Genomic DNA, 26647 nt, shown 5'->3' on the forward strand with positions numbered 1-26647 from the left:
GACGTCCGCCCCGCCCCCGCCCCTCCCGGTGCCGACTGCTCCCGTAGCGTCGCAGCCGCGGTCACGGGCGCGCGCATCGGATGCTCATCGGTTAAAATGGCCGGAGAGGGAGCCCGCTGCTACCCCCCCCTCGGCTGGGCCTTCCTGAAGGCAGACTGAGCCGGGCCTTCCGACAGTTAGGCCCCAGAGCGCCGGCCCGGTCTGTTCCCACCCTCCCCCGCTCACCTGGCTCCCTGGCAAAGGCATGAGGCCCCCGCCTCCCGCCGGGGCCCCCCGCAGCTGACATCTGCTCCCGGGCCGGGCTGTGAACGAGCAGCGAGTGAGAGTGCGTGTGAGCGCGCGTGTCTCGCAGTCGCGGCCGGCGGGGGGAGGGCTCTCGCCTCTCCCGTCTCCTTCCCCCCCCTTCTCCGTCCGGCTCCTTCCTCGGGGCCTTCTATATGGGCCACCTCCTCTCGAAGGTGCCGCGTAACCGTCACAGCCAGAAGGGCCCCCGGTGCTGCTGCTGCTGGTGCCGCCGCCGCCGCCACCGCCACCTCCTTCGGCTACCTCGCTTGCCCCCGGCCAAGGCACCTCCCCTGCCCTCGCCTTCTCCCTCGCCGCCGCCCCGGAGCTGGGACTGTTTGCTCCGCGGGCCCTGCATGCTCTGCTTCATCGTGCACAGCCCCAGTACGCCCGCCCCAGCCACGGCCGCCAGCCTAGAGGAGTCGCCGCTGCGGGACCGGGACCGGGCCTACGCTGCCACCTCGCAGCACCTGGCGCACCGCAGGGCGGCCGAGGACTGCGCCACCGCCGCCCGCCACTTTCTGCTCTCGTCCGCCACGGCCGCCGGCTCGGCGTCGTCTGCCGCCTGCTGCAAGGAGCTTGGTCTGGCTGCCGCCGCAGCCGCTGCCGCCTGGGAGCAGCGGGAGCAGCAGCAGGGCAGGAGCCTCTTCTTCCCCGGCGTGGGGCCCATCCGCTTCCTGGGGCCGCCGCCGCCTCCTTTCCAACTCTTCCGGGGGCAGCCGGCGGCCGAACCCCACACCCTGCCTGACATGGTGTGTAAGCGGAAGGGGGCCGGGGTCCCCGCGTGCACCCCTTGCAAACAGCCCCGCTGTGGTGGCGGGGGGTGTGGGGGGGGAGGAGGCAAACCCGGAGGAGGAGGGGGCGGTGCGTCGCCGCCCCGTCCCCCGGAGGCCAGCGGCTGCCAGAGCCCCGAGCAGCCCCCGCCGCCGCAGCTCTGCCCTCTGTCCGCGGCCTCTGACTCCTCGGACTGTGCGGGCGCCGCTCTGCGGAGGGACCCCACGGGCGAGAGCCTCGGCGGCCCTGGGGCTGCCTCGGCATCAGCTCCGCCACGGCCGGAGGGGGGCGACCCGGAGTCTCTGGACCCACCCGAGAACCCCAGCGACTGTTGCAGAGAGCCGCCCCCCGAAACCGCCGGCATCAATCAGCTGCCGCCCTCCATCCTGCTCAAGGTGAGTCTGGACTGGAGGGAGCGTGGGCTGCCCGAGCCCCAACCCGCGTCCCCGCCCCCAGGGGCTGGCTCCTCTGCCCCTCCTCGGTCGGCTGGTGGCGGCGGGGGCCCTGGCCTGGGGGGGCTACCTGGCTGCGGATGGTGGATTGAGGGCTGAGGGGGAGGTGGGAGAGAAACGGGAAACTGATTGCAAGAGTGGAAATCTTGAAATCCCCAATTAGGCAATTGAATGGTTATGTAGCCCTGGTTGTGTCATGTTTCTGTGTAGTAGATAAGACTTTTGTTTTTCCAGAAAAATTGCAATTAAAATTGAGTGGTATTCCCTGTAGCAATTATTTACTAAGACCTTATTCTTTTTAAATTATCGGGGATATAATGACAAAACAGAAAGCCCTGAGCTAACACTCCATGCGGGCTGTGCAACAGGTACACGGACAAGTCCGTACTCTGAGGAGGCTCAGAAGTACAAGGTAAAAATAGACTAATCACATTTGGGAAAGTTGTGTTTGGAGTGAGAAAAGGGAGAATATTTTTAAAAGGAGGTAGCACCTATGCTGAGCCTTAGGGGAAGGTGGAATTTCTGGAAGGTAGGGATGAGTATTACAGGAAAATTACATTTTCCAGCTGAATTTTCAGGTTACTGGTTGCTAGGTGATTGAGATTTTACAAAATCTGTGATGAGAAAGGGAGAGAGAATGTAATCTTGTAAGTTTTGAGGGTTGCTACTTACTAGTTAATTTTTGTCATTATCTGATGATACACTTTAATAATATTGGGGAGATCGTATTAATTTATCTGCTCCTACCACTCTCCCCCCTATTAATTTTAGGCGACCATAATTTATGACAGTGAAATTATGAACTACAGATGATTTTTTTTAGTTATAACCTGAATTATATGTTATTGCAGTATTTATTGTAGTATTGCAAATACATATATAGTACATACATAAACACACACAAAGTATAAAATAGAGTACAATTTTTTGGGGAGCACATTAACAGTTAGTTGTTTTCCTGCAGAAATCATGTTATCAAGTGCCTTTTAAGTGCCAGGACCTGTGCTAAATGCTGTGAATACAAAAAAGAAAGGCAGCAATCTGTACCCTCAAGAAACTCCCAGTCTCCTTGGAGAGAAGCAAACAAACAATTATGTAAAAACAAATTGCATATGAGATAAATTGGAGATAATCTCAGCTGGAAGTGTTAACTAAATGTTAAGGAAGGCTCAGGAGAAGCTTCTTGTTGAAGGACTTAGCTGAAAAGCCTGGAGGAGAAATGGAGGGAGAAAATTCCAGGCATGGGGGAGGGGAGCAGCTAGTGAAAATGCTACTTGGAGTCTCTGGAGTTGGTACTTTGTCAGCTGTATGTTGGAGGGATTCCTATGGGATGAGACTTGTGGCATAGACTATGAACCTATTGCAGTGATCTAGGCAAGAAGTGATTATCATTAAGATGGTGGCCATGTGAGTAGAGAGAAAGTATTAACTTTTTTTTTTACTTTTTTTTAAACATTTATTAATATTCATTTTTAACATGGTTACATGCTTCATGCCCCTACTTTCCCCTTCACCCCCCCACCCCCCCACCCGTGGCCGACGCACATTTCCACTGGTTGTAACATGTGTCCTTGTTCAGGGCCTATTTCCAAATTGTTGATAGTTGCATTGGTGAGGTCTTTTCGAGTCTACATCCCCAATCATGTCCGCCTCAACCCATGCATTCAAGCAATTGTTTATCTTCTGTTTCCTCTCCTGCAGTTCTTCCTCTGAATGTGGGTAGTGTTCTTTACCATACATCCCTCAGAGCTGTCTTGTGTCATTGCATTGCTGCTGGTATAGAAGTCCATTACATTCGATTTTACCACAGTATTTCAGTCTCTGTGTACAATGTTCTTCTGGCTCTGCTCCTTTCGCTCTGCAACAATCCCTAGAGGTCTTTCCAATTCACATGGAATTCCTCCAGTTTATTATTCCTTTTAGCACAATAGTATTCCATCACCAGCATATACCACAATTTGTTCAGCCATTCCCCAATTGAAGGACATACCCTCCTTTTCCAGTTCTTTGCCACCACAAAAAGCGCAGCTATAAATATTTTCGTACAAGTCAGTTTATCTATGATCTCTTTGGGGTACAAACCCAACAATGGTATGGCTGGATCAAAGGGAAGGCATTCTTTTATAGCCCTTTGAGCGTAGTTCCGTATTGCCAGCCAGAATGGTTGTATCATTTCACAACTCCACCAGCAATGCATTAATGTCCCAGTTTTGCCACATCCCCTCCAGCATTCATTACTCTCCCCTTCTTTCATTTTAGCCAATCTGCTAGGTGTGAGGTGGTACCTCAGAGTTGTTTTGATTTGCATTTCTCTAATTATTAGAGATTTAGAACACTTTCTCATGTGCTTATTGATACTTTTGATTTCTTTACCTGAAAATTGCCTATTCATGTCTCTTGCCCATTTTTCAATTGGGGAATGGCTTGATTTTTTATACAATTGATTTAGCTCCTTGCATATTTGAGTAGTTAGACCCCTGTCAGAGTTTTTTGTTATAAAGATTTTTTCCCAATTTGTTGTTTCCCTTCTGATTTTGACTACATTGTTTTTGTTTGTACAAAAGCTTTTTAGCTTAATATAATCAAAACCATTTAATTTACATTTTAATTTTCTCCAACTCTTGCTTGGTTTTAAAATCTTTCCTTTCCCAGAGATCTGACAGGTATACTATTTTGTGTTCACTTAACTTATTTATAGTTTTTCCCTCTTTATATTCAGATCATTCACCCATTCTGAATTTATCTTGGTGTAGGGTATGTGATATTGATCTAAACCTAATCTCTCCCATATTGTTTTCCAAATTTCCCAGCAGTTTTTGTCAAGTAATGGATTCATGTCCCAAAAGTTGGGCTCTTTGGGCTTATCGTACACTGTCTTGCTGATGTCATTAACCCCAAGTCTATTCCACTGATCCTCCCTTCTATCTCTTAGCCAGTACCATATTGTTTTGATGACTGCTGCTTTATAGTATAGTTTAATATCTGGTACTGCTAGGCCCCCTTCCTTCACATTTTTTTTCATTATTTCCCTTGATGTTCTTGATCTTTTGTTATTCCAAATGAAATTTGTTATAGTTTTTCCTAATTCAGTAAAGAAGTTTTTTGGTAATTTGATAGGTATGGCGTTAAATAGGTGAATTAATTTGGGTAGAATATTCATTTTTATTATGTTAGCTCCTCCTACCCATGAACATTTAATGGCTTTCCAATTGTTGAGCTCCAGTTTCATTTGTTTGGAAAGTGTTTTGTAGTTGTTTTCATATAATTACTGTGTTTGTTTTGGTAGATAGATTCCCAAGTATTTTATATTGTCTAGCGTGATTTTAAATGGTGTTTCTCTTTCTACCTCTTGCTGCTCTAATGTGTTGGAAATATATAGAAATGCTGATGATTTATGTGCATTTATTTTATATCCTGAGAGTTTGCTAAAGTTGTTGATTATTTCTACCAGCTTCTTAGTTGATTCTCTAGGATTTTTTAAGTATACCCATCATATTATCTGCAAAGAGGGATAGCTTAGTTTCCTCATTGCCTATTTTGATACCTTAAATTTCTTTTTCTTCTCTAATTGCTTTTGCTAGTGTTTCTAGTACTATGTCGAATAATAGAGGTGATAATGGGCATCCTTGTTTCACTCCTGATCTTATTGGGAAGGCTTCTAATTTATCCCCATTGCATATAATGCTTGTTGATGGTTTTAGGTATATACTGTTTATTATGTTTAGGAAAGGTCCTTCTATTCCTATACTTTCCAATGTTTTCAATAGGAATGGATGCTGTATTTTATCAAAGGCTTTTTCAGCATCTATTGAGATAATCATGTGATTTTTGTTTGTTAGACTGTTGATATGGTCAATTATGTGGATGGTTTCCCTAATGTTGAACCATCCTTGCATTCCTGGTATAAATCCCATCTGATCATGGTGGATGATCTTCTTAATTACTTGCTGGAATCTCTTTGCTAGTATTCTATTTAAGATTTTTGCATCTATGTTCATTAGGAAGATTGGTCTATAGTTTTCTTTCTCTGTTTTTGGTCTACCTGGCTTTGGGATCAGTACCAAATTTGTGTCATAAAAGGAATTTGGTAGGACTCCTTCTTTGCTCATCATATCAAATAATTTGTATAGTATTGGGATTAGTTGCTCTTTGAATGTCTGATAGAATTCACTTGTGAATCCATCAGGTCCTGGTGATTTTTTCTTAGGGAGTTCTTTGATGGCTTGTTCAATTTCTATTTCTGATATGAGACGCTTGGGGAAAGTCCCTGAGTTAGAGATCTTTGTCCGCGCCTAGGGCAATGTTTTCACTGGTGTGCTGAAGCTCTGGAAAGTCTGTGCCTGCCCCCCAGCCACTTGGGGTCCTTTGTCTTGCAGCTCTCAGGTACAAGCCCTGAGGCTGCTAGTGATTTACTGGTTGGCCCAATCCTGTTTTCACTCTTGTGAGTTGGCCTTGGAGCTATGCGTGGTGTGTGTGGGAGGGGTGGATGGGCTTCTTTCTCTTGCATTTTAGTGAGAGCTGTTTCACCCCTTTATAGCATGGAAATGCCCGGATTCAGAGTACCTTCAATGCTGCGCCCTGTTGTGGGGTTCCTTCATTCGTCTGGATTCCGTTTTTTATGTCCCCTTGAGGAGTCCTGTATGCTTCGGTTAGGAGACATCGAGCAGCTGCTCCTTACTCTACCGCCATCTTAACCGGAAGTCTCAAGTATTAACTTTAAGAGATGTTGTGAAGATAGAAACAGCAAGATTTGGCAACTGGATACAGGGAGTAAGGGAGAGTGAAATTGCAGAGATGGTTTGTCAGAAAAAGTTTTGAAGAGGGAAGAGTTTAGGGAGAAAGATGAGTTCAGTTTTATACATGTTGAATCTAAGATATATTTCTGTGATAACCAGCTTGAAATGCCCAATAAGCAGTTCACAATTAAGGGAAAGACTGGATCTGGATAAATAGATCTAGAGTCACGCATTGAGATGATTGTTAAACACATCGGAGTGGAGGAGATTGCTGAGGAAGTATGGAAGAAGAGCAGAGGGACCAAAATGAACCGTTAGAGAACCTTTAGAACCACAATTAGGAGCTATGACTAAATCTGCAAAGGGGAACTGAGGAGAATGGAGACAGGTAGGTGAACCAAGAGAAAGCACTTGTTACAAAACACCAAAGAGGCAAATCCAGGAGATTAGGGTGGTCAACAGTATTGAATGCTATTCTTGTAGAGGGGTTGGTCTTGGCAAAAGAAGGGATATCTCTTTGTCAGAGATTAGGGAAAAGAAGAGAGTGGGTGTAATGAGATGTGGGGTTTTGAGACAAATAGAATGGGAACCTAGCTCATGTAGAATATTCTCAGTTTTCTCTGTGGGAAGGAGGAGGTGTGGAAGGTTTGAAGGGGGCATATAGAGGGCTTCTGGGCATATAGATAGGGAATTAATTAGGGAGGACTAAAAGGACTGCCTTAATGCAATGAGAACCTGTTTGAGGTTAGATGATATGAATTTCTAATGTATCCAGTTAACAAAAGTGATGCTTTCCTCCATCTTAATTCAGCAACTGGTGAGTTGGAGTGGAAGAGATGGTGATGGGAATAATCTAGGACTGAGGTTTGTCAAAAAATGGGTGGGAAGGAGGGGTGAGCCATTCCAGAGCAGAGTCCAGTGTAGAGTTGAAATGATTAATTTAATGACCTTTGGGGTCCTGACTAGAAAGGGAGCAAAGTATCAAGACTAGAGTTAATGTCCTGGAGCAGTACAGTACCTCAGTACTGTGGGTGGATGAATGGGAGACAATGGTGAAGATGGTAAGGAAGGAGACGAGAGATAGAAACATGTTTGTCGTTAACTAGAGGAATGTTGGCATTCTAAAGAGAGTAGAACATTGTGGTTCATGGTGAAATTGAAGGACTCTGAATGGGTGACTGATGTGGAGTTAAGGAAATAGGTTGAGAGATTTAAGGAGATTGAAGAACTGGAAGATTAATAAATTTGAGGGTTTGTCATTCAAAGGTTACTAGTATAAGGGCAGGAGCTGGGGAGGAGAGGACAGTGATGAGCTAGGGTTCTGAACTTTGAGAAAGGAAAGAAAATGACCTGGGTGTTGGGAAACAATCTTCACCATGATTGGGATTTTGTGGGTTCTTGATTGAGGAAGAGAGATGTTAGAAGTGTCTTTGGGTAACAGAGTTTTTTTTTCTCTAGGACCTCTGTGTCAGTTTCATCATTGAGAAGCTCTTGATGAAAGAAATTTTGTTCACTATTGAATGGGAATTTCAAGGGGCATAGTAAGAATGTGGTGGATGGGGTTGGAGTATAACTTGAATGTGGTGGGGTTGAAGAGAATGGAAATAACTGAAGAAATCACAAATTCAGAGCAAAAGACAACATTTGGCATTTAGATTGTCTCTAAATGGAATCTTACAAATGTTAATTTTGTGGCTGAATCCTAATTGAATATTTAGGATTCAAAAACATGGTTTAATACTAAGCACCAAGAAGTATGATAGATGAAGAGTAGTCTACTTGACATTTCCATATTATCAGAAAGTCAGTTACAACAAACATGATGTCCATATCAGGGCAACTTGCATTTTACAAGATTTGAAGAGAATGGAGTTATGGTTCTAAATAGGTTTTAAATCCATTTCTTGCCCCCCCCTTCAATTCAATGTGCCATAATTTATTTGGCTTGTTTTAATTTTACTGGAGTATTATATTCATTGTTTAGGTTATGCCCTTAAAGCCTTTTAGTCTGTTTAATTTGGTGATTTAAATACTGGCATTTAAAAAAAATATTAAGTAAGCTAGGAATTATCTTTTTGTAGCACAGGTGAGTTCTTGCAATATGTGGGTTATTGAAGCTCATTTTCTGTCACTTTGTTCTTTTTTACTATTCTATTAAGCAATACATACCCTCATCCTCAGTGCCTGTTTTTTGTACACCAGGAGACCACATGCTTGGTCTAGACATCTATTTTTGTCATGCTGTTTATCAGCTTAATTCCAGGAGGCCAAAGAGTAGAATTGACTTCCTTTTCTTTTATTCAGTTATTTTAAAGGTCTCATACCCTGTTTCTTTTTGGGTGATGGTCTTAGTTGGTTTTTCTTCCAGGAGGGGGCAGGAAGGTGAAAGAGCATTTTATTACAATACTCTTTGTAAACTAATTCTAAATATAAAAATAATTTGGCCAGGTTATTCTGTAGGAAAACCTTCTCTCTAAAAGATGGTAGTCTTTGGAAAAAAATGACAAATTATAAAATCCTTTGGTTTTATAGGCTGACTTTGGGAACTTAACTGCCATTTATTTATAAAAAGATTTGAATTCACACACTTGAGTTGGAAATGAACTTTTGGAACATAAGCACTTTGTAAATTGTGAACTGTTTATATAGTTACAATTCTGTTAAACTAAATTCAAGTTTAAATTCTTTGGCTGTATAGAATTTTTATTATTTTAAGCAATAGATGATATAATTGTGAGAACTGGGAAATTTCTATTGCAGATATATGTATATATTATTTTTTTGCTATTATGTTTTGATCTAACTTTTTAGAAGCTTAAATCCACACATATATACACTACAATTAATAATAATCTTCATTATTATTATATATTAGTATTTTAGGATTGAGAATTTTTGTATTTTTCTCATAATTAGACAGGCACTTTGTCATTAATTATGTTTCAGTTTGTTCTTTTTTTGTTCTTTTCTTTTAAAAGTTGTTTATATTTGCCCATTTTATATATGTATGTGAAGTGGAAATCTTTCACTATAGACACAGGAAGAGGATTCTATAGAAAAGAGGGTACATAGGTATGAAACTACTATATTCTGCATAAATTTGCTCCACCCACATGAGTGAATAAGGCTTAATTAATACTTGATTGTTTAAATAATACCACTTGAAGGATCTGATATTTTGTCAATGTGGTGACTCCTTCTACTTATACAGAGCACTACCCCTCCTATACTTCAAGGTGACAGTGTGTCACTTGGGTTCCAAACTTTCAGTAATGAGCCTCATCACACTTGTTATACATGGTCCTTTGACATCAGTCATAGAGTTCATCATTAGACTTCTACTTTCCAAGTTAGCAGGATGTGCCAGAGCTGTATTCCATGTGAAGTATTGGAATAGGATTTCAATGGTTACAATCATTTTTTATTTAATTTCTTTTTTCATCTTTTGGGCTGGCCTTTTTGACTCAACCTCTCATTTTATTTCCTTATTGATTTTCTTGTAGTTGTAGCATGTCTCTTGTGGAGATTAAAATTAATATGCAAAATAGTAAATATTATATTTATGAATATTTGATTAATAATAAACTTAACAAAAGAGACTAACTAAAAGGTACTAACCAGCTCACGCCCAGGAACCAAAAAGAAAGAGGGAGGAGTTACAGCTAACTATAAAACAATAATGTAAACACGCAAATGTGGAGTCACAGAAGAGATTAAAGGAAATTTTGGGAAAACTAAGGGATGAAGTCCAAGGTTCAAAATTTCCATTTATACATTTAAAAATTAAATTATTTTAATCACCATTTAAGTTTCAATTCTTTCTTCAAAAGTCCTGACACAACAATAACAAAGTCCCCCCCCTGAGGAAAATAATAACAAACAGGGATCTCTCAGAGATACATGGCTGAGCTATAAGGTACATGAATCAATTGAGAAAAAAATCAAAAACATCAAAAAAATCCACATAAAAGAGAAAAAAATTACTTGTAGATGAAATAGAAAATGTCAAAGTCTTATGTCTAAAAAAATCTAAGTAAAGGAAAAATAAAACTATAACAGGTCCTTGAATCAGGGCCCAATTATAGTGATTTAAGTAATTATGCACTTACCCAATCAGTAGCCAGGACTACAAAAAGTTTGCCACATTATAAAAAGACAGAAAATAGACTAGATTATAGGAGCCAGAATGGTAGCAGGATGAGGTGCTTGGATAGAACGTGGTTCAGAGGAAGTCCTGCGTCTTAACATATGTTAAGCACCACAACCTGGAACCCCAAACAAGTTCAAGTCCTCTTGTCTTGGCTCAAAATTATATCAATCCCATTGGAATTGGTTGGTCTCTTTGACTTTGTGCTCGATTGGCACTATGCAGGTAGACTTTGTGCTTCTTTAGCACTGTTCAGTGGCTCTTTTTAAATACTCTTCCAAAATCAGACAGAATCATTAAGCAGTCCCATAATTATTTAAACAATCAGTGGCATTATTCTATAGTTTAAAGCCTTTTGGGTATGCATTAATATTAGAACAAATGTATTTTTTAAACTTATGTTACTACAAATTAAAAAAAAAGATTAATATTGATGTGTTCAACTACAAAAATGAGAGGAAAAAAGAAACTCAAAACTGTATTGTACATACTAGGGGGAAAAAACAAAAGAATGTTTTAAAAATCAAAAATATAGCTTAGAATCAGTGAAAGGTTTCTCACCTAAAAAATGAGATCAATTTCCTTTTTAAACTTTGCCATGAGCTACTATGAATGCAAATTATTTTTACATAATAACAGATTTATAAAAACAATAATATAGTAGATAATGTACATTCAAATAAAGAACCAAATTCCCAAAATTCACAATAGCCCAGTTATTGACAATAGCAAACAAACCCATTATTATATAGGATTCACATGAGTTTATAGATAGACATTTATTGTGTGATGTTTAAAAAATCTATACTTGTCAAAAATTCTACAGGTATAGCAAATCTTTCAACCTTGGCAATTGCTGATGAAAACCTTTTTGGATCTAAAACATCACCAAGAATTTTAGATACTTCAGGTAGGAAAGTAAATTAAATTAAAAAGTTAAAATATCATGCATGCTGGAGCTCGTTGGCTTCCTGCTTATATATATATATATATGATATGAAAACCTGTCATCCATTCAGAAGATATCTAAAATCATTTCTAAAGACCCCTTGTAAAACAATTTAAATTCTTAAGTCATTATATTCTCAAGGTTGTATAAGCAGCACGTGACCTCAATAGTTAAGTTGACAAATCCAGGATACATAAGCCTTGGGCTTTTTACAACTTAAAAAAAAATTGTCTAAGATGTTCATGGGTTCAGTAAAATCTTAGGGAAACAGTACAGATAAAGAATCACATAACAGAATAGATATTAATTAGATTAATACAGATAAACTTAAAAAAATTTACACCTTAAAGAAACTAGCAAATACAATAATATAAACAAATAATAAGTTACAAGCAGTATAGTCAAAAATCCTTTTTACCAGTCCCAATAGGCTTGTTTACTATCTTGAGGGGAAAAGCTGAAAATGATTAGCAAGCAATAAACTATCAGATCTCTTTTTAAGGTTATTTCCCCTCCCCCAGTATTTTCATCCATTCAGATTTCATTTGTCAGAGCTCTGAATTTCGTCATAGTGAGGGCAAATTCTGCACAAAGCATAGTGTGCCATGACCCTCATAATGGGTATGGGTAAACCAAAAAGCCAAAAGGGTGTGAGATGAATTTCTCCCCTCAATTTTAAGATTAGTCAGGCTCTCAACTGCAAGGTATTCAGTCAACACAACCCCCCCCCCCCCTGGAAAAGAATTAAGCAGATCCAAACTGCAGTTTGTAACTTTACCAACTCAAACTGTTTCCTATTTTCAAGCCAGCTTTGAAATTGCATTATTCCTGAAGAGGCTGAATGAGGTTTGTTTATAAACAAAAAGAAGCAAAATTTCTAGAGGGAGAACAATAGGGTATTATATATGAGAGAACTCCCTTCTCTTGGTCTGGAGAAGGCCAAAAGACAAAATCCCCAAATCTTCTACTTCAAATCTACTGATTTGGTCTCTCTGCCCTCAAAAGAAAAGGCAGAAGAATTCCCTTCTTGTGGAAAAAAAAATCCTGAGTTGCAAGTCTCTCTCAGCCAGGAGTCCAGGATCAGCTAGTAAGTCTTCCGCTTAAGAAATGGTAGTGCATGGGGCAGCTGGGTAGCTCAGTGGAGTGAGAGTCAGGCCTAGAGACAGGAGGTCCTAGGTTCAAACCCGGCCTCAGCCACTTCCCAGCTGTGTGATCCTGGGCAAGTCACTTGACCTCCATTGCCCACCCTTAACAATCTTCTACCTATGAGACAATATACCGAAGTACAAGGGTTTAAAAAAAAAAAAAAGAAATGGTAGTGCATGCTGGAAAACCCGCGTGGGGTCAGGGAAGGGATTGGAGTTCTCACCCATCCATTGAAAAAAAGCAGTTTGGATTGGCAGGCTGGGTGGGGAATGGTGAGGAACACTGGTTCAAGCAGATGGGTGTGAAAAGGCAGCAGGCAATGAAAGCAGGTGGGCTGGTGGGCAGAGTCTGCAGTGGCTGAGATGGGGTGAAAGCAGGCGGCCTGAGTGGCCAGTGAAGGAAAAAAAAAAACACAGGAGCATAGGACGAGAAAGGGAAACCCCAGCTCTCAGCTCTCTGGCAAACTTACTAACTAAACTGAAAATCTATTTTAAAAAAAAATTGAGAATTCTATCCCTTTGTGGTTAGCCACAATGTGGAGATTAAAATTAATATGCAAAATATTAAATATTATATTTATAAATATTTGATTAATAATAAACTAATAAAAGAGACTAAAAGGTACTAACTGGCTCACTCCCAGGAATCAAAAAGAAAGAGGGAGGAGTTATAGCTAACTATTGTGACCATGCAAACATGGAGGTGCAGGAGAGATTAAAGGGAATTTTGGTAAAATTAAGGGACTTACAGGGGATGAAGTCCAAGGCTCAAAATTTCCATTTATATACTACCCTTTCCCTTGCCTTGAGCTTTTTGATCTTCTCCTTTGTTGTTTAGGGATCTTAATGTTGGTCCTGTTACCCTTTCTACCTCTTGAGGGTCCTATCAGTTGTTTGTTTTTTTGGGGTGGGTAATTTATTATAGTTCACTATTTACTTGATTTAGTGTATAGACTGCTGGACTAGGATCCAGGAAGACTTATATTAAAATTATACTTTTGACATTTGCCAGTTGTATGATTCTGAATAAGTTACTTTTCTGGGTTTCCTCATCTGCACTCACCTCATGAAGTGAGGATCAAGTGAGATGTATATAAGGAGCTTAGGAGGCCTTAAATCAGTATATAAATACCAACTATGATTATTACTGCTTTTGTTTTCTTTATTCTCATTTTTTGTTAGAGCCATTCAGATCTAAATAGTCTTAGGATAGATAGTCTTTTGTCTTTAATGTTTCTTGGATTGTTGTAGAAGTAGATAAAAGAACCTTTTGGTAATGAATGTTGCATATATACACATCTTGCAGATGTGAGGGTGATGGTAATGATGTATGTACTTCATTTTGTTGCCACGTGGTTTTGATTTCTTCCTCTAGGATGTCTTACCATGACTTTGGGAAGCACTCAGCAGACTTAGTGTAATTTTCCAGGTATTGCCTTTCATTTCACTTGTATAATTTCGCTCATCTCTGTAATCATTGTGTATTAGTGACCTTCACAAACCTTTCAGCTTTGAATCTCTTGATTCCCCAAATCCCCTATATATCCTTGTCTCAAAGAGTATGAAATGAAGAAGTGGGGGTAGTTCTCATGTAACTGAGAAGTGGACAAACTGCTTTCCAGGAAGTATGATGCCCAATATCTGAAAAATCTTATTTTAAAGTTAATGATTAAGTGTGATGTGTGTGTGTGTACGTACACACAGACACACATGCCAAAGTTTTTTACATTTTTTTAGTTTATGCAGTTATTTAATAAATTAATACACCTGGAATGGAGGAAACCAGTCACTCAACATAAAATAACTGGATCTGGAGCCAGCAGAAAGAGAAATGGGGAAATTATTATGCCATGACCTAGTCATCCTCTTCAGTAACAATATCTAAGCCCTAAAGAAACAAACAAACAAAAATCACTATTGCATTTCTAGCTGAAAAGAATAGTGTTTCCCTTTTTATGTCTGTTTACTATAGATTTTGTTTTCTTCACAGATATTTTCCAATTTGTCCCTGGATGAACGTTGCCTTTCTGCATCATTAGTTTGCAAATATTGGCGTGACCTGTGTCTAGACTTCCAGTTTTGGAAGCAGTTGGACCTTAGTAATCGTCAGCAGGTATGGAATATTATTTTGAGAAACTGAATGTGCTTTCAATTTAATCAGAAATCTTTTTGCTATATTTCTCATACTTTTTGGATTGAGCAGAATCTATCTTTAATGTGGAATTAATACCACTTTTTACCTGTAAATATATTTAAAGATAGTAATAATGATGATGATGCTGATAATAAAAGTTTGTGAAGTGCTATACAAATATTTTCTTATTTAATTCTCACAATAACCCTGGGGTTTTGTGACTGCTATTATTAACTCCATTTTACAGATGAGGAATTTGAGGTATTAGAGAGAAGTGATTTGCTCAGGGCCACAGAGATAGTAAGTATCTGAAGTAGGTTTCAAAGTTATGTCTTCCTGACTCTAGGTCTAACTTTCAATCTACTCTGAGAGAAAGTTAGGAAATCTGGGCAGTTATTTATCTTTGATACTTACAGAAATTTACTTATTGATAAACTGTAATAATAATTACATACACAATGGCCTTACATGTGGGCACTAATTGTTTATGAATTGCAAATAAAATTTATGGTAGTCCTAGATATCTAAAATTAGGGAAATCTAAGAAGACTATAAATTTCCTGGGATGCTGAACCTCTTAGAAAATTAAGATATATCTGGTGAGTTATTGACATACTGTACTTTCAAGTTTAAAAATAATAAATTTTATGGCTAGGTCCCTTTTAGAGGGAATAAGGTATTCTATTTTCCTAAAAAACCTGCTATGATAATAACAATTCTCAGGCTAGAAATTAGTCATTCGACTCTTGAATCCTAGACTTTTCATTTTTAATTTGTGTAATCTTCAAGATTGGTGAATTTTTACATAGGTAACAAAGTAAGTAAATAGTGTCTTACAGTGAAGAGTGTTGGTCTTAATGTCAGGAAGGCCTGAATTCAAATGTCCTCTCAGATGTTGTTTTTTGTATGATGTTGGGCAAGTCACTTAACTTCTATACCTGGGAGACTCTGTAGGTCTGTGTTGGCAAATCTATGGCATGTGTGTGCCAGAGCATGCTGGAGGGGACTGCCCTCCTTTCCCTCTCTACCACTCCAGAGGACATTTATCACATGACTTGCCCCTCTGCCCAGCAGTCCATTGGGAGCATTTCCTCACTCCCCTGTCTGGGGTAAGGCTGGGGCATATATATGTGACATGAAGGTACCAGTTTGGTCACTTGGTCTCTAAAAGATTCGTCATCACTGCCATAGGTCACAGTAGACAGCCATAATGAGATCATGAAGGTAAGGCAGACTAGGAAAGCTGCACAACTTGATTTTTCTTGGTGTTTTTTTTCTCCCCTCATAAGTGGTTGGATTAAGTCACTGGGGTCAGGGTTTTTATCTTTTGTGAGAGTTTCTAAGGTCTGAGTGTTGAACTGTGAAAACAATCGTTAGCTAGCCCCATGAATCAAAAAGTACTTATAAACTGCCTGTTATATATCAGGTCCTGTGCTAGGTGCTGAGGATATAAGACAAAAATGAATACATGAAGTTTCAACGGTGTCTTAGAAGCTGGGACTTGGTATTAGTGGTGGTCAGCTTTGTAAACTACCACATAATCTTTTTCCCTAGACTTTGAATCAAGTCTTCTTTTCTATAAAATATGGAACAAGGTGAATGATGAGGTTTTTTTTTTCCCCTATCAGGGCAAGGTCATTTTTTGGTGTGGTGGTTGGAGAAGAGAGAGGTTGAAATTATGGGGTATTTTTTCATGTAGATGAATTTAAATATATATTTGGTATAGTTTTCCCAGAGAAATTTACACATAGCTTATATTTCTGTATTTTTACTGTGTACAGACATTTTAAAAACATCTTGGACATTTGGTGGGTGTTAAACAAGTTAAGCAATATAAGCCAAGGTTAATAGGAATATTTATTTTCCTAAAAGAATACAAAGCAACAAAAATCTTGGACTTGTTGAGTGCTTTTTCCCCCTCTAAAGTATTTATTCCTAGTTAACAAAGTAGTAATTGTGTTTTTAGTTTTGATAGTTCAAGATGAATTGTTAGATTTGTTTACACATTGAGTTTTGACATAACAATTGCTCCCAGAAAACTTCCCTACCGTAATAATTTAAATCTATTAATACTTAAAACTACACTAAAAGTTTTTGGAACACATGTATATCATTTTTTATTCAGCTTTGCCCTAGTCAGTGGGCAGCCGCTTTATTTCCTGTTCTTTGCCAGTACAAAAAGTTTTGCTATAAATAATTTTATGTATATAGGACCTTTCTCTCTTTTGATGTCTATGGAGTATATGCCCTGTAGTAGAATTAATTATTCGGTCAAAGGGTATGTATAGTCCAGCCAGTGATGGGCAAACTGTGGCCCCCTGAAATGTTCTGTCAGGCCCAGCAACATTATTCCTAATCTGACGAATACAATGAGTAGGATACAATACAATGAAACTTCAAAAGAGTTGCCTTAGAAACAGACTGACAGATGAGCCTTTCCTTTCCTTTGGCCCCCTCTTTAAAAAGTTTGCCCATCACTGGTCTAGGTACTTCTTGTATAATTCCAAATTGTTAGGCAAAGTGGTTGGACCAATTCACAACTTTAACATAGGTACATTTTCATCTTTTGTCACATTTGCCATAATAGTCCATTATCTTCATATACCATAGTTTGTTGTCCAGCTAGTCATTTCCCATTTGAGAAGCACACATTTTATTTGTAGTTTTTTGTTATCTTAAGACTGCAAATAATATTTTTTCATGTGTCAAACTTTTCTTATTATCAGCTTCCTTGGAGATTAGTCCTGGCAGAGAAATCTCTGGGTCAAATTAGGAATAATTTAGTAATTTTTATTGCATGGTCCAAATAGTTTTCATAACCAGTTTCATAGCACTGCTAGTGGTGACTTAGGATCTGTGTTTTCCCAGATAGCCCCTCTGAAAATCATCTTGATAGTTGTGAGGTGATATTTCAGGGTTGCTTTGCTTTTTTCTTTATTAACATATGAACTTTTTTTGTGGTTATGTTGTATTCTTTTTTGAAATACTTCATATCTTTTTACTTATTTATTTTCCTCTTGGTTGTCAGATCATATATTCAAGTGGAGAGGAGCGAGGAAGTTATAAAAATTATTAATAATTTTATGTTAGAAAATTAAAATTTATATTTTGATTTTTTTTCTTTCCATAGGTCACTGATGAACTATTGGAAAAAATCGCATCAAGGAGTCAAAATATAATTGAAATCAACATTTCTGATTGTCGAAGTATGTCTGATACTGGAGTATGTGTTCTAGCGTTTAAGTGTCCTGGACTCCTTAGGTATACAGCCTACAGGTGTAAACAACTTTCTGACACCTCTATCATTGCAGTTGCCTCTCATTGCCCCTTACTTCAGAAAGTACATGTAGGCAACCAGGACAAATTAACCGATGAAGGACTCAAGCAGGTAATCATCTTTGATAAAATGAATTTAGTTATATGAACTCAAAAATATTTTCTTACAGCAGAACTTTGAAAGTAGTACATTGACTGGAGGGTGGAAGAATGAAATTTTCTAATAGTTGCCAAATATCAAAATGTAGAATCTTCCATATTTATCCATAGATATTTGTCTTTGGTTAGATCAGTTAAAATAATTTCTGTGCAAGTTTTTGCTTTGTGCTGTAGTCACAGCTTTTATTTCTAATGCTCTTAGCCATCTTGCAAATGGATGCTGGTTGAAAGGGAGACTAGATGAGTGCATGACTTATTTTTCCATTTATATGGGCAGACCAAACTTTTTACCATAATGTGTTTATGGTTGTAAATTGTGAATCAGATTATATTTGCTTATAAGCAGGATTATTTTATTTAAAGCTTGCTTTTTTTTGGTCCTTGGACTCAGGTTATAAAAGCAAAAAGTACAAGCTACATATATTTCTATAACAGTATAATTAGGGTCTAACTACTCTCAAAAAGACATAATAACAATAACACTTTAAGATTTGTAAATCAATTTATGAATAGTATCTTATTTGTACTATATACATTAAGTATATATATATCCAAGGTTCCTATTGTACTATAAGTTACACATGTAGAACATAAAAATAGAACTTTATTTTGTCATAAATTTGTTAAAGGGGGCAGCTGGGTAGCTCAGTGGATTGAGAGCCAGGCCTAGAGATAGGAGAGGTTCTGGGTTCAAATCTCACTTGAGACCCTTCCCAGCTGTATGACCCTGGGCAAGTCACTTAACCTCCAGTCCTTACCACTTTTCTGCCTTGGAACTACTCTGTAGTGTTGATTCTAAGGTGGATGGTAAGGGTCTTAAAACTAACTAAATAAATTTGACATAACATATTAGCTGTAACAAATATTTAAGATGTAATAATTTGTTCAACGTCTTTCAGTTGGGAAGCATTTATAATAATTTGGGTTTCTCAGGTTACTTCAAACCTGTATAGGAAAAGATGAAATATTCTTGGAGGAAAAGACTAATTTTTTTCTATGTACATCTATCATTTCTGTTACCTTCTCCTGTTGACTGAATTCACTTTTGTGATAAAGAGAAACAAGCAAAAAATCTGTAATGTGGTCACTTTGAGTACATATCTAAAAATGCTGTTTAGAAGTCTTCCACCTTTCTCTTGTGAGGGAAGAGGTATGTATCATTATCTCTTCTCCATGATCTTGATTATTTTTATTTGTTACTTAGATCTCAACTTCCTCTTGGGAATTTTTTTATATACACTGTTGTGGTCATTGTGTATTTTGTTCTTTAGGTTTTGCTTTTTTTCATTATGGATCATCAGACTTCTTATGTTCTCTGAATTCCTTTTATTGATCATCTTCATAGTAATGTTCCTTTATGTTCATACACCTTAATCTTTGTAGCCATTTCCCAGTTGTTGGGTACCCACTTTGTTTCTAGTTCTTTTCCACTATAAAAAAGTGCTGCTCTAAATTTTTTTTTTTTGTATTTGGAAATTTTCTGTCTTTGACTTTCTTTGGGTATATGCTCAGTATCTGAATCACTGGGTCAGAGGATGTGGGCATTTTAATCATTTTTCTTCCCTGATTCCCAACAGAAATCCATAGTAGTTTCAACTTCTTTATAACTGCCCAAAGTTCCTGTGTGTCTTTTTCCCACAATCCTTTTCCTATAGACATTTCCAGTCTCCAGCAGTTTTTAGGGAAGTGAGGTGAAACCTCACTTATTTTAATTTTTATTTCTTTTATTAGTAGTGATTTGGAACATGTTTTCATTTGGTGGTTTATAGTTTGGAAATCTTATTTCGAAAAGAAAATTTTTTTCATATCCTTTTACCCGTTTATCTTTTAGGGAAATGACCTCTTCTTGTACTTATTTTTTCCTCTTCAGTGAATGACTATAGTAAATAATCATTTTTTCCCCCTTGCCTCTAGATTGTGGGTTTGTGTTCTGGGGAGAAGCATTTTTTTATAAAGTAACATTATTGGCAAAGCATAATGAGAAAATAAGAGCTTTGTCAAGGAGAAGGCCTAGCCTAGCATAGAGGTTTGTTTTTTAACTAGATCTATGATTTAATTAGTGTAGAGTGGTCCCATGAAAGAACTTCTTTCAATGTAGATTGGGAAGTTTTATTGATTTGCTTAGGAAACTGAGAGGTTAAGTGACTTGCCCAGGTTGTATCAGAGGAATGACTTGAACCCAGCTTAGTCAACTTTCTGAGGCTAATTCTTTCTCTTAAAAATTATTTTTTTGCTTTTTTGTTTTGTACTTACCTATACGGGGCAGCTAGGTGGCACAATGGATAAGAATACTAGGCCTAGAGTCAGGAAGACTTGAATTGAATCTAACCTTAGGTACCTACTAGTTGATACTTCTGGGCAAGTCACTTAACCCATTTTGCTTCTGTTTCCTCATCTGTAAAATGAACTGGAGAAGGAAATGGCAAACTACTCCAATATTTTTGTTGTTGTTCAGTTGTTTCAGTTGTGCCCTACTATTCATGACCCCATTTGGAGTTTTCCAAGTGGCATTGACAAAGATTTTGGCACAATTGACCAATAACAACAACATTTGGCTTATATTAGTACACTAATGTCCTATCTTCCCAGAACACCTCCAAGAATTGTCATTTCCTTTTTTTTGGTCATCTTTGCCCATCTGATGAGTATGAAATAGAACCTTTTGAATGTTGACTTCTACAAATCAGATTTGACAAGTTGGTGTTATAAATTTGATTTAAACTGTCAATTTTTTAAACCACTAGTGATGGCCCTAAAAGATATAATCTTTCCAGGGTTCCATTTGTTAATTGTTTTAGTTGTGTCCAACTCTTCATGACCTCATTTGGAGTTTTTCTTAGCAAAGATCCTGGAGTGGTTTGCCATTTCTTTCTCCGGCTCATTTACAGATGAGGAAACTGAGGCGAAGTAGGTTAAGTGACTTGCCCAGAAGTATCAAGTAGTAAATACCTAAAGTTACATTCAATTCAAGTCTTCCTGACTCCAGGCCTAGTATTCTTATCCATTGTGCCACCTAGCTTCCCCAAAAGCCCATAGATATATGCTATTCACATTGACCTAATTGCTTCAATTTCGTTCTTCCCAAGTCATGTGGTGTGACTTAGATTGAGTATACATAATGTGATCAGTCTGTATTCTAATAGAAATGTTATTCTTCCCCACCTCCCAAGTAAAATTATATAGGAACCTAGTTCCCTTTTTGCCCTTGGGATTTCATTTTAATGAACAGTGAACAGTGTAGTTATTGTAGCTCTTTATTTTCTAATTTGGGAGAAATGAGAAAAGATTATAAAATTTCTGCTACAAAATGGAGTATTTTAAAATAATACATGATAAAGCTTTCATTTGTAAGTAGCACAAATCATGTTGTATAGTCTGACCAAAACACTAATTTTCTTAACCAGTTGTAGGAAATGCAGCTTTTTAATATTTTTCCATATGAACTGTGTATTAATGTTACCAAAAGCAGTTACCTTTCAAGTTTGAGACTCTAATGGGTGTGAGTGTTAGGTGGTTTGGATGTTCATTGGAGAGGTGTGTGTAAGTATGTTTAGGATTTCTTCACAAATTAAAATTGGGAACAATGATAACAATAGTGCATTATAGAATGTGGATCACTAATCTTGACTTTTGAAACTAGCTTTAAATGTAGCCAGTTTTACTTGATTATTACCTCTAAGGATTTTCCATGTATCCATAGTACAGTTGCTTCTAACTTTGACATGGCACTATAAGATCTGTAAGTGCCTTATGACTTGGTCCAGATTAAATTATATTCTATACAGATACAGTTTATGTACCGAGTAAAGTCCTCAACCAGTGCAGATTGTCACCCTCTCTAAAACTTGAAGTCTAGGAAATTACTTGGGCTCTGAGAGGTTAAAGAACATATCATATACATCATGGTTGAGAATTGATCCCAGGTCTTCCTGATTCCCAAATCTAATTATCTACTATGCTGCACTGCCTCTTCAAGTATATTTTATTATAGTTTAATTCTCTAATTAAATATATTAAAAATATGGCTATTTTCTACAAACCAGGGTATTTGGTAAGAAGATTATTTCATTCCATAATCATACTGGATTAAAGAGTTTGTCATATTTTCAACCAGTGACATAAAATGTAGGCACCTGGCAGCTTAACTGATGACATGTTAACATTCAGTTTAAAACAAACTTCTCTTGGTTCTTGTCCAAAAGGGCTTAATTGCTAGAATTACTTTTTTCTAGTATTTATAATTTGGCTCCTTATGACATTTGGGATGGCATTTACCACAGAGGGTCATATATTTAACTTGATATATTTAATTTATGGGGCACCTGCTCTTGTTATTCATTCCTTTGCAGGTAGAATGAAGCAGGAAATCAAAGCATTTGGATATTTGAGAAAATAACTGTAGGAAATGCTCAAGGACAAGGACTGCTTTCCTATTATCTAAGAAGCAGTTTGGAAGATAAATCCAAGATGTAAATAGAATAAAAACCAAAGTGTTTGTAACCATATCAGATATCCCCTTCATTTTAATTAAGCTAATTTTGTAGTCTTGACAACTGCTGCACATACCTAGCTTTACTGATTATTTTTCTTAAGTTGCTAATTGCCAAGATTAAGAATTGAAATGTAGTAATGATAACATTTTTATATAATGTGTTATAGGTTTACAAAGTACTTCTATCATAACAATCCTTTAAGCCACAGCTGGTATTATTATTCTAATAAATATAAATAAAATAGGCTTGGATGGGGGGAAATTACATAAATTTTCAAGTTGATAGGCTTGAGAGATCATCTAGCTGTGTATTCATTTTACAAATGAGGAAGCAAAATCTCAAAGAGCTTATGAGTTGGTATGGCTTTACTTAAGAGGCATTTTTCGATATGATGAAAAGGATATTTCATTTGGAATCAAGAAAGACCTTGGTTTGAATTCTGCCTTCATTGTTTATTAGTTGATGGTGGGTGATTCATTTTATCTCTCTGAGCTTTAGTTATTACTTTAACTGTTAAAGGGGGATAATAGTATTTTCTTTAGTGGGATAATTTATATGAAACTATATAAACCTTAAAATGCTATATAAATAAATGTCAGAGGCTATGAATTATATAATGACATATTCATAACAATGCTACTGTTAGTAAAATTATATAAGTTGTAAGTCTTAGAGTGGTAATTTGAACCTAGGGTTTTTCTAGTGCCTCAAATCCATTTCACTTAACCTTTAAAGGCACACAAATAAATGGTGGTAAGGATTGGAGCTCAGGTCATTTTGCTCTTGAGTCTTGTCTTCTCATGATCTGATATAAACTCAAACTCTTTGTTCTAAAAGATATTTGACAAGTCTGGGAAACTTGTGTAACACTATATATTTCTGGAACAAATGAAAATTATTACATGTTTCTATAAATAGAATTGAGTTGAAATAAATTTGTTATTAGGCTTTTTATTTGAACTGAGACAACAACTGTACCATGAAAACACACTTGAAACTTTAAGGGTTTAAAATATGCCATAAGTGGTATGAGATACTCTCTGTATTCAATCAACACACATTTATTAAACATTTACAATGTACTAGGCTCTGGAGATCAAAGACAAAAATTAATTACAGTTTCTGACCTTAAGGACTTTAAGTTCTATAGAGGAAAAGTACATATCTATGAGATTATATAAGGTACTTTGGGCAAAGAGGAACTAGCTTTTTGGGAAAGTCAGGAAAGGCCTCCTATAAAAGAGGACACAAGCCAGATTTTGAAAGAAATATCTGATTATAAAACCATGGCATGATTATAAAATCATGGCAGTGAAGTGACTTAGGGGAGATAGAGTGCTAGACCTGGAGTTGGGAAGACCCAAGTTCAAATTCATTCAAAGACACTTACTAGTTGTGTGCCCCTTAACCTCTGCCTTAATCTACTGGAGAAGGAAGTGGCAAATCACTCTAGTATTTTTGCCACTTTGCCAGAAAAACCCCATGGACAGTATTAGAATGCTGTGTTCCATGGAGGAGTGGAGAGTTGGACACGACTGAATGACTGAACAACAGCATTAATCATAAAAGAAGTAAGGTAGGAGGGAGAGTCTTCTGGCTATGAGGTATAGTTTGTATAAAAGCACAGAAAGAAGAAAACAAGGTTCCGTACTAAGCTTTCTCTTATTCATCTTCATTCTTTGTGTCCTCTTCATCTCCCATTGGTCTAATATTCTTCTGAATATCTAACTTTTATCTGGAGATTCAGTTCCACTTTCTCCCCAGAGATTGTTTGGATCACCAGTTAGACATTTCCAAATTGATATCCTAGAAACATTTTAAACTCAGTATGTAAAAAAATGAAGCCCTCTCTTATTCTAAACATCTCTATGGTCATCATTATTCTGGATTCCTCACTGTTCGTCATCCCGTGTCAGTTGTCAAATCTTGCTATTTCTACCTTGACAACTTTTGGGCCTGACCTTTTCTCTATACTTATACACCTATCACCTTAGCTCAGACCCTCATTAACTCTTGCCTAGATTATTACAGTGGGTTCCTATTGGTCTCTGCCTCAAGTCTCTTCCTATTCCAGTCCATCCTCATACTCTGATGCCAAAACAACTTTACTTAAATACGTTTGACTATGTGACTTCCCTATTTAGGCAACTCCAGTGACTTCTTGCTGCCTCTAGGATCAAAAATAAACTTTTTTGTTTAGTTTTTAAAGCCCCAAGCTCATCTGAAATTCTATTTTCCATCCTCTTTAGATGGTCTCCTTGGATTTTTTGCAGTCTAACTAATGTGACTTTTCCATTTTTTACTCTTGGTACTTCATTTCCCATCTCTGTGCCTTTACCTTGGTTATTTCCAATGCATGGAGTTTACTCTTATCTTACTTTTGCCTCCTAGAGTTCACCTCATCTTTTAAAATACAATTTAGGCATCATCTTATGCATGAATCTTTTCCTGATCTCCCAACTACCCATGACTTTGTATTTAACTTCTTGGCATGTATTTGTGTATTCTTATGCTTACACTATATATATTTTCATGTGTCTTTGTTGTCTCCCATTAGAATGTAAGCGCCTCATGATTAGATATTGTTTCATTCTTTGCACTTGATTAAGTGTGTCTGAAAAGATGGCATTCTCAAAAGAAAAAGGAGTGTTTGGAGAAGACAAAGGTTTGATTAAGAAGTTCAATTTTGAATATGTTGTATTTAAGGCACAGGTTCAAAATGTGCTTTGGACAATTTATGATAAGACTAGAGCTTAGTAGAGAGATTAGGATTGGAAATATAGATCTCGGAGGCCCCTTAAAAAGAGAGGAAAATGGAACCTATGAGAGATAATGAGATCATTAAGAGCACAGAAAGAGAGAAGAGGATCCAGAGCAGTCTTGGAGAACAACCATAATTCTATTTTTTAATTAAGTTTAATTTTTTTCTGGGTTTTACATGTATTATTGTGCAAAACATATTTTCATATTGTTCATTTTTGTAAGTGAATAATACCAAAACCCCAAAACATATACCCCAACTATAAACAAGTAAAAAATTGTATGCTTTCATCTGAATTCCTATTTCACTGATTTATTTCTCTGAAAGTGGAGAACATTGTTTGCTGTAAGTCCTTCAGAATCGTCCTCGATTATTGTATTGCTGAGATAAGTCTATTACGGTTGATCATTCCACAATAATGCTGTTACTGTGTATAGTGTTTTCCTAATTCTACTTATTTCACTCTGTATCAGTTCATGTAGTTCTTTCTAGCTCTTTCCTGAAATCATCCTGTTCATCATTCATTACAGGACAATAGTATTCCATTGCCATCATATACCACAATTTAGGAAAGCTCTAATTTGAGGACTACATGTAGGATACTCTGCCATAGGATGAGAATAGTGTCACAAAATCCCAGAGTAGACAGTGTCTAGGAGAAGATAGTCTGCTACAGAGAGGTTAAAAAATGATATTTGACAAGAGAATTATTAATAACTTTGTAGGAAACAGTTTCAATTAAATGATGAAGTCAGAGGCCAAATTACAAAGGCTGGGGAAAGGACATTGAAAATAGATTTTTTAAAGAAGTCGTTTCTTAATTAGGTTAATGGCTACCGGCCTCAGTTTCCACAGTAAATGAGGTAAGGCCATCTACTGAGATGACAGAAGAGTGTTGTTTGGGAGTCTTGAGGAGAGGAAAGATTTGGAATAGTCTTTTCTAGGGTGTGGGATACATAGTCACTTATGGGAAGAATAAAAGGATTGCCTTGCTATTTATTATGAGAACCTTGTTGAGATTAGCTAAGATGAGTTTGCAGTTGTATATAATGTTAGGATGAAGTTAGATTCTAGGACAATTTAATGCTACAACTAAGATTTTTGATGTTATTGAATAATGTATGTATGTACACATTCTATATTTATATATGTGTATGCATATACATGTATATTCATATGTCAGGGCATCTGTGAGTGTGTGTATGTATATGTATATTTTTTTAGAGAGAGAAGAGAGCTATTACATATTTTAATGCAATTGTTTACATTTTTCCTATCATATCTGATGGTTTTTAGGTACATAAAGGTACTATTGAACTCATGATTAAAGTTTATTTTT

At 37.6% G+C, this 26647-nt stretch overlaps 1 protein-coding gene across 1 annotated transcript in view; it reads left to right on the forward strand.

Annotated features, from left to right (window-relative positions):
- Positions 1–415: 415 nt before the first annotated feature.
- The window catches only part of FBXL17 (F-box and leucine rich repeat protein 17), a 577026-nt gene continuing 550794 nt past the window's right edge, over positions 416–26647 (forward strand). Inside the window, exons 1-3 of the mRNA XM_044680303.1 lie at positions 416–1451; positions 14476–14598; positions 17750–18007. Of these exons, the coding sequence (XP_044536238.1) occupies positions 438–1451; positions 14476–14598; positions 17750–18007 (1395 nt within the window). The 5' untranslated portion in view covers positions 416–437. The remainder of the gene's footprint in view (positions 1452–14475; positions 14599–17749; positions 18008–26647) is intronic.

This window comes from Gracilinanus agilis, chromosome 1 (genome assembly GCF_016433145.1).
Source record: "Gracilinanus agilis isolate LMUSP501 chromosome 1, AgileGrace, whole genome shotgun sequence".
Classification (NCBI taxonomy): Eukaryota; Metazoa; Chordata; class Mammalia; order Didelphimorphia; family Didelphidae; genus Gracilinanus; species Gracilinanus agilis.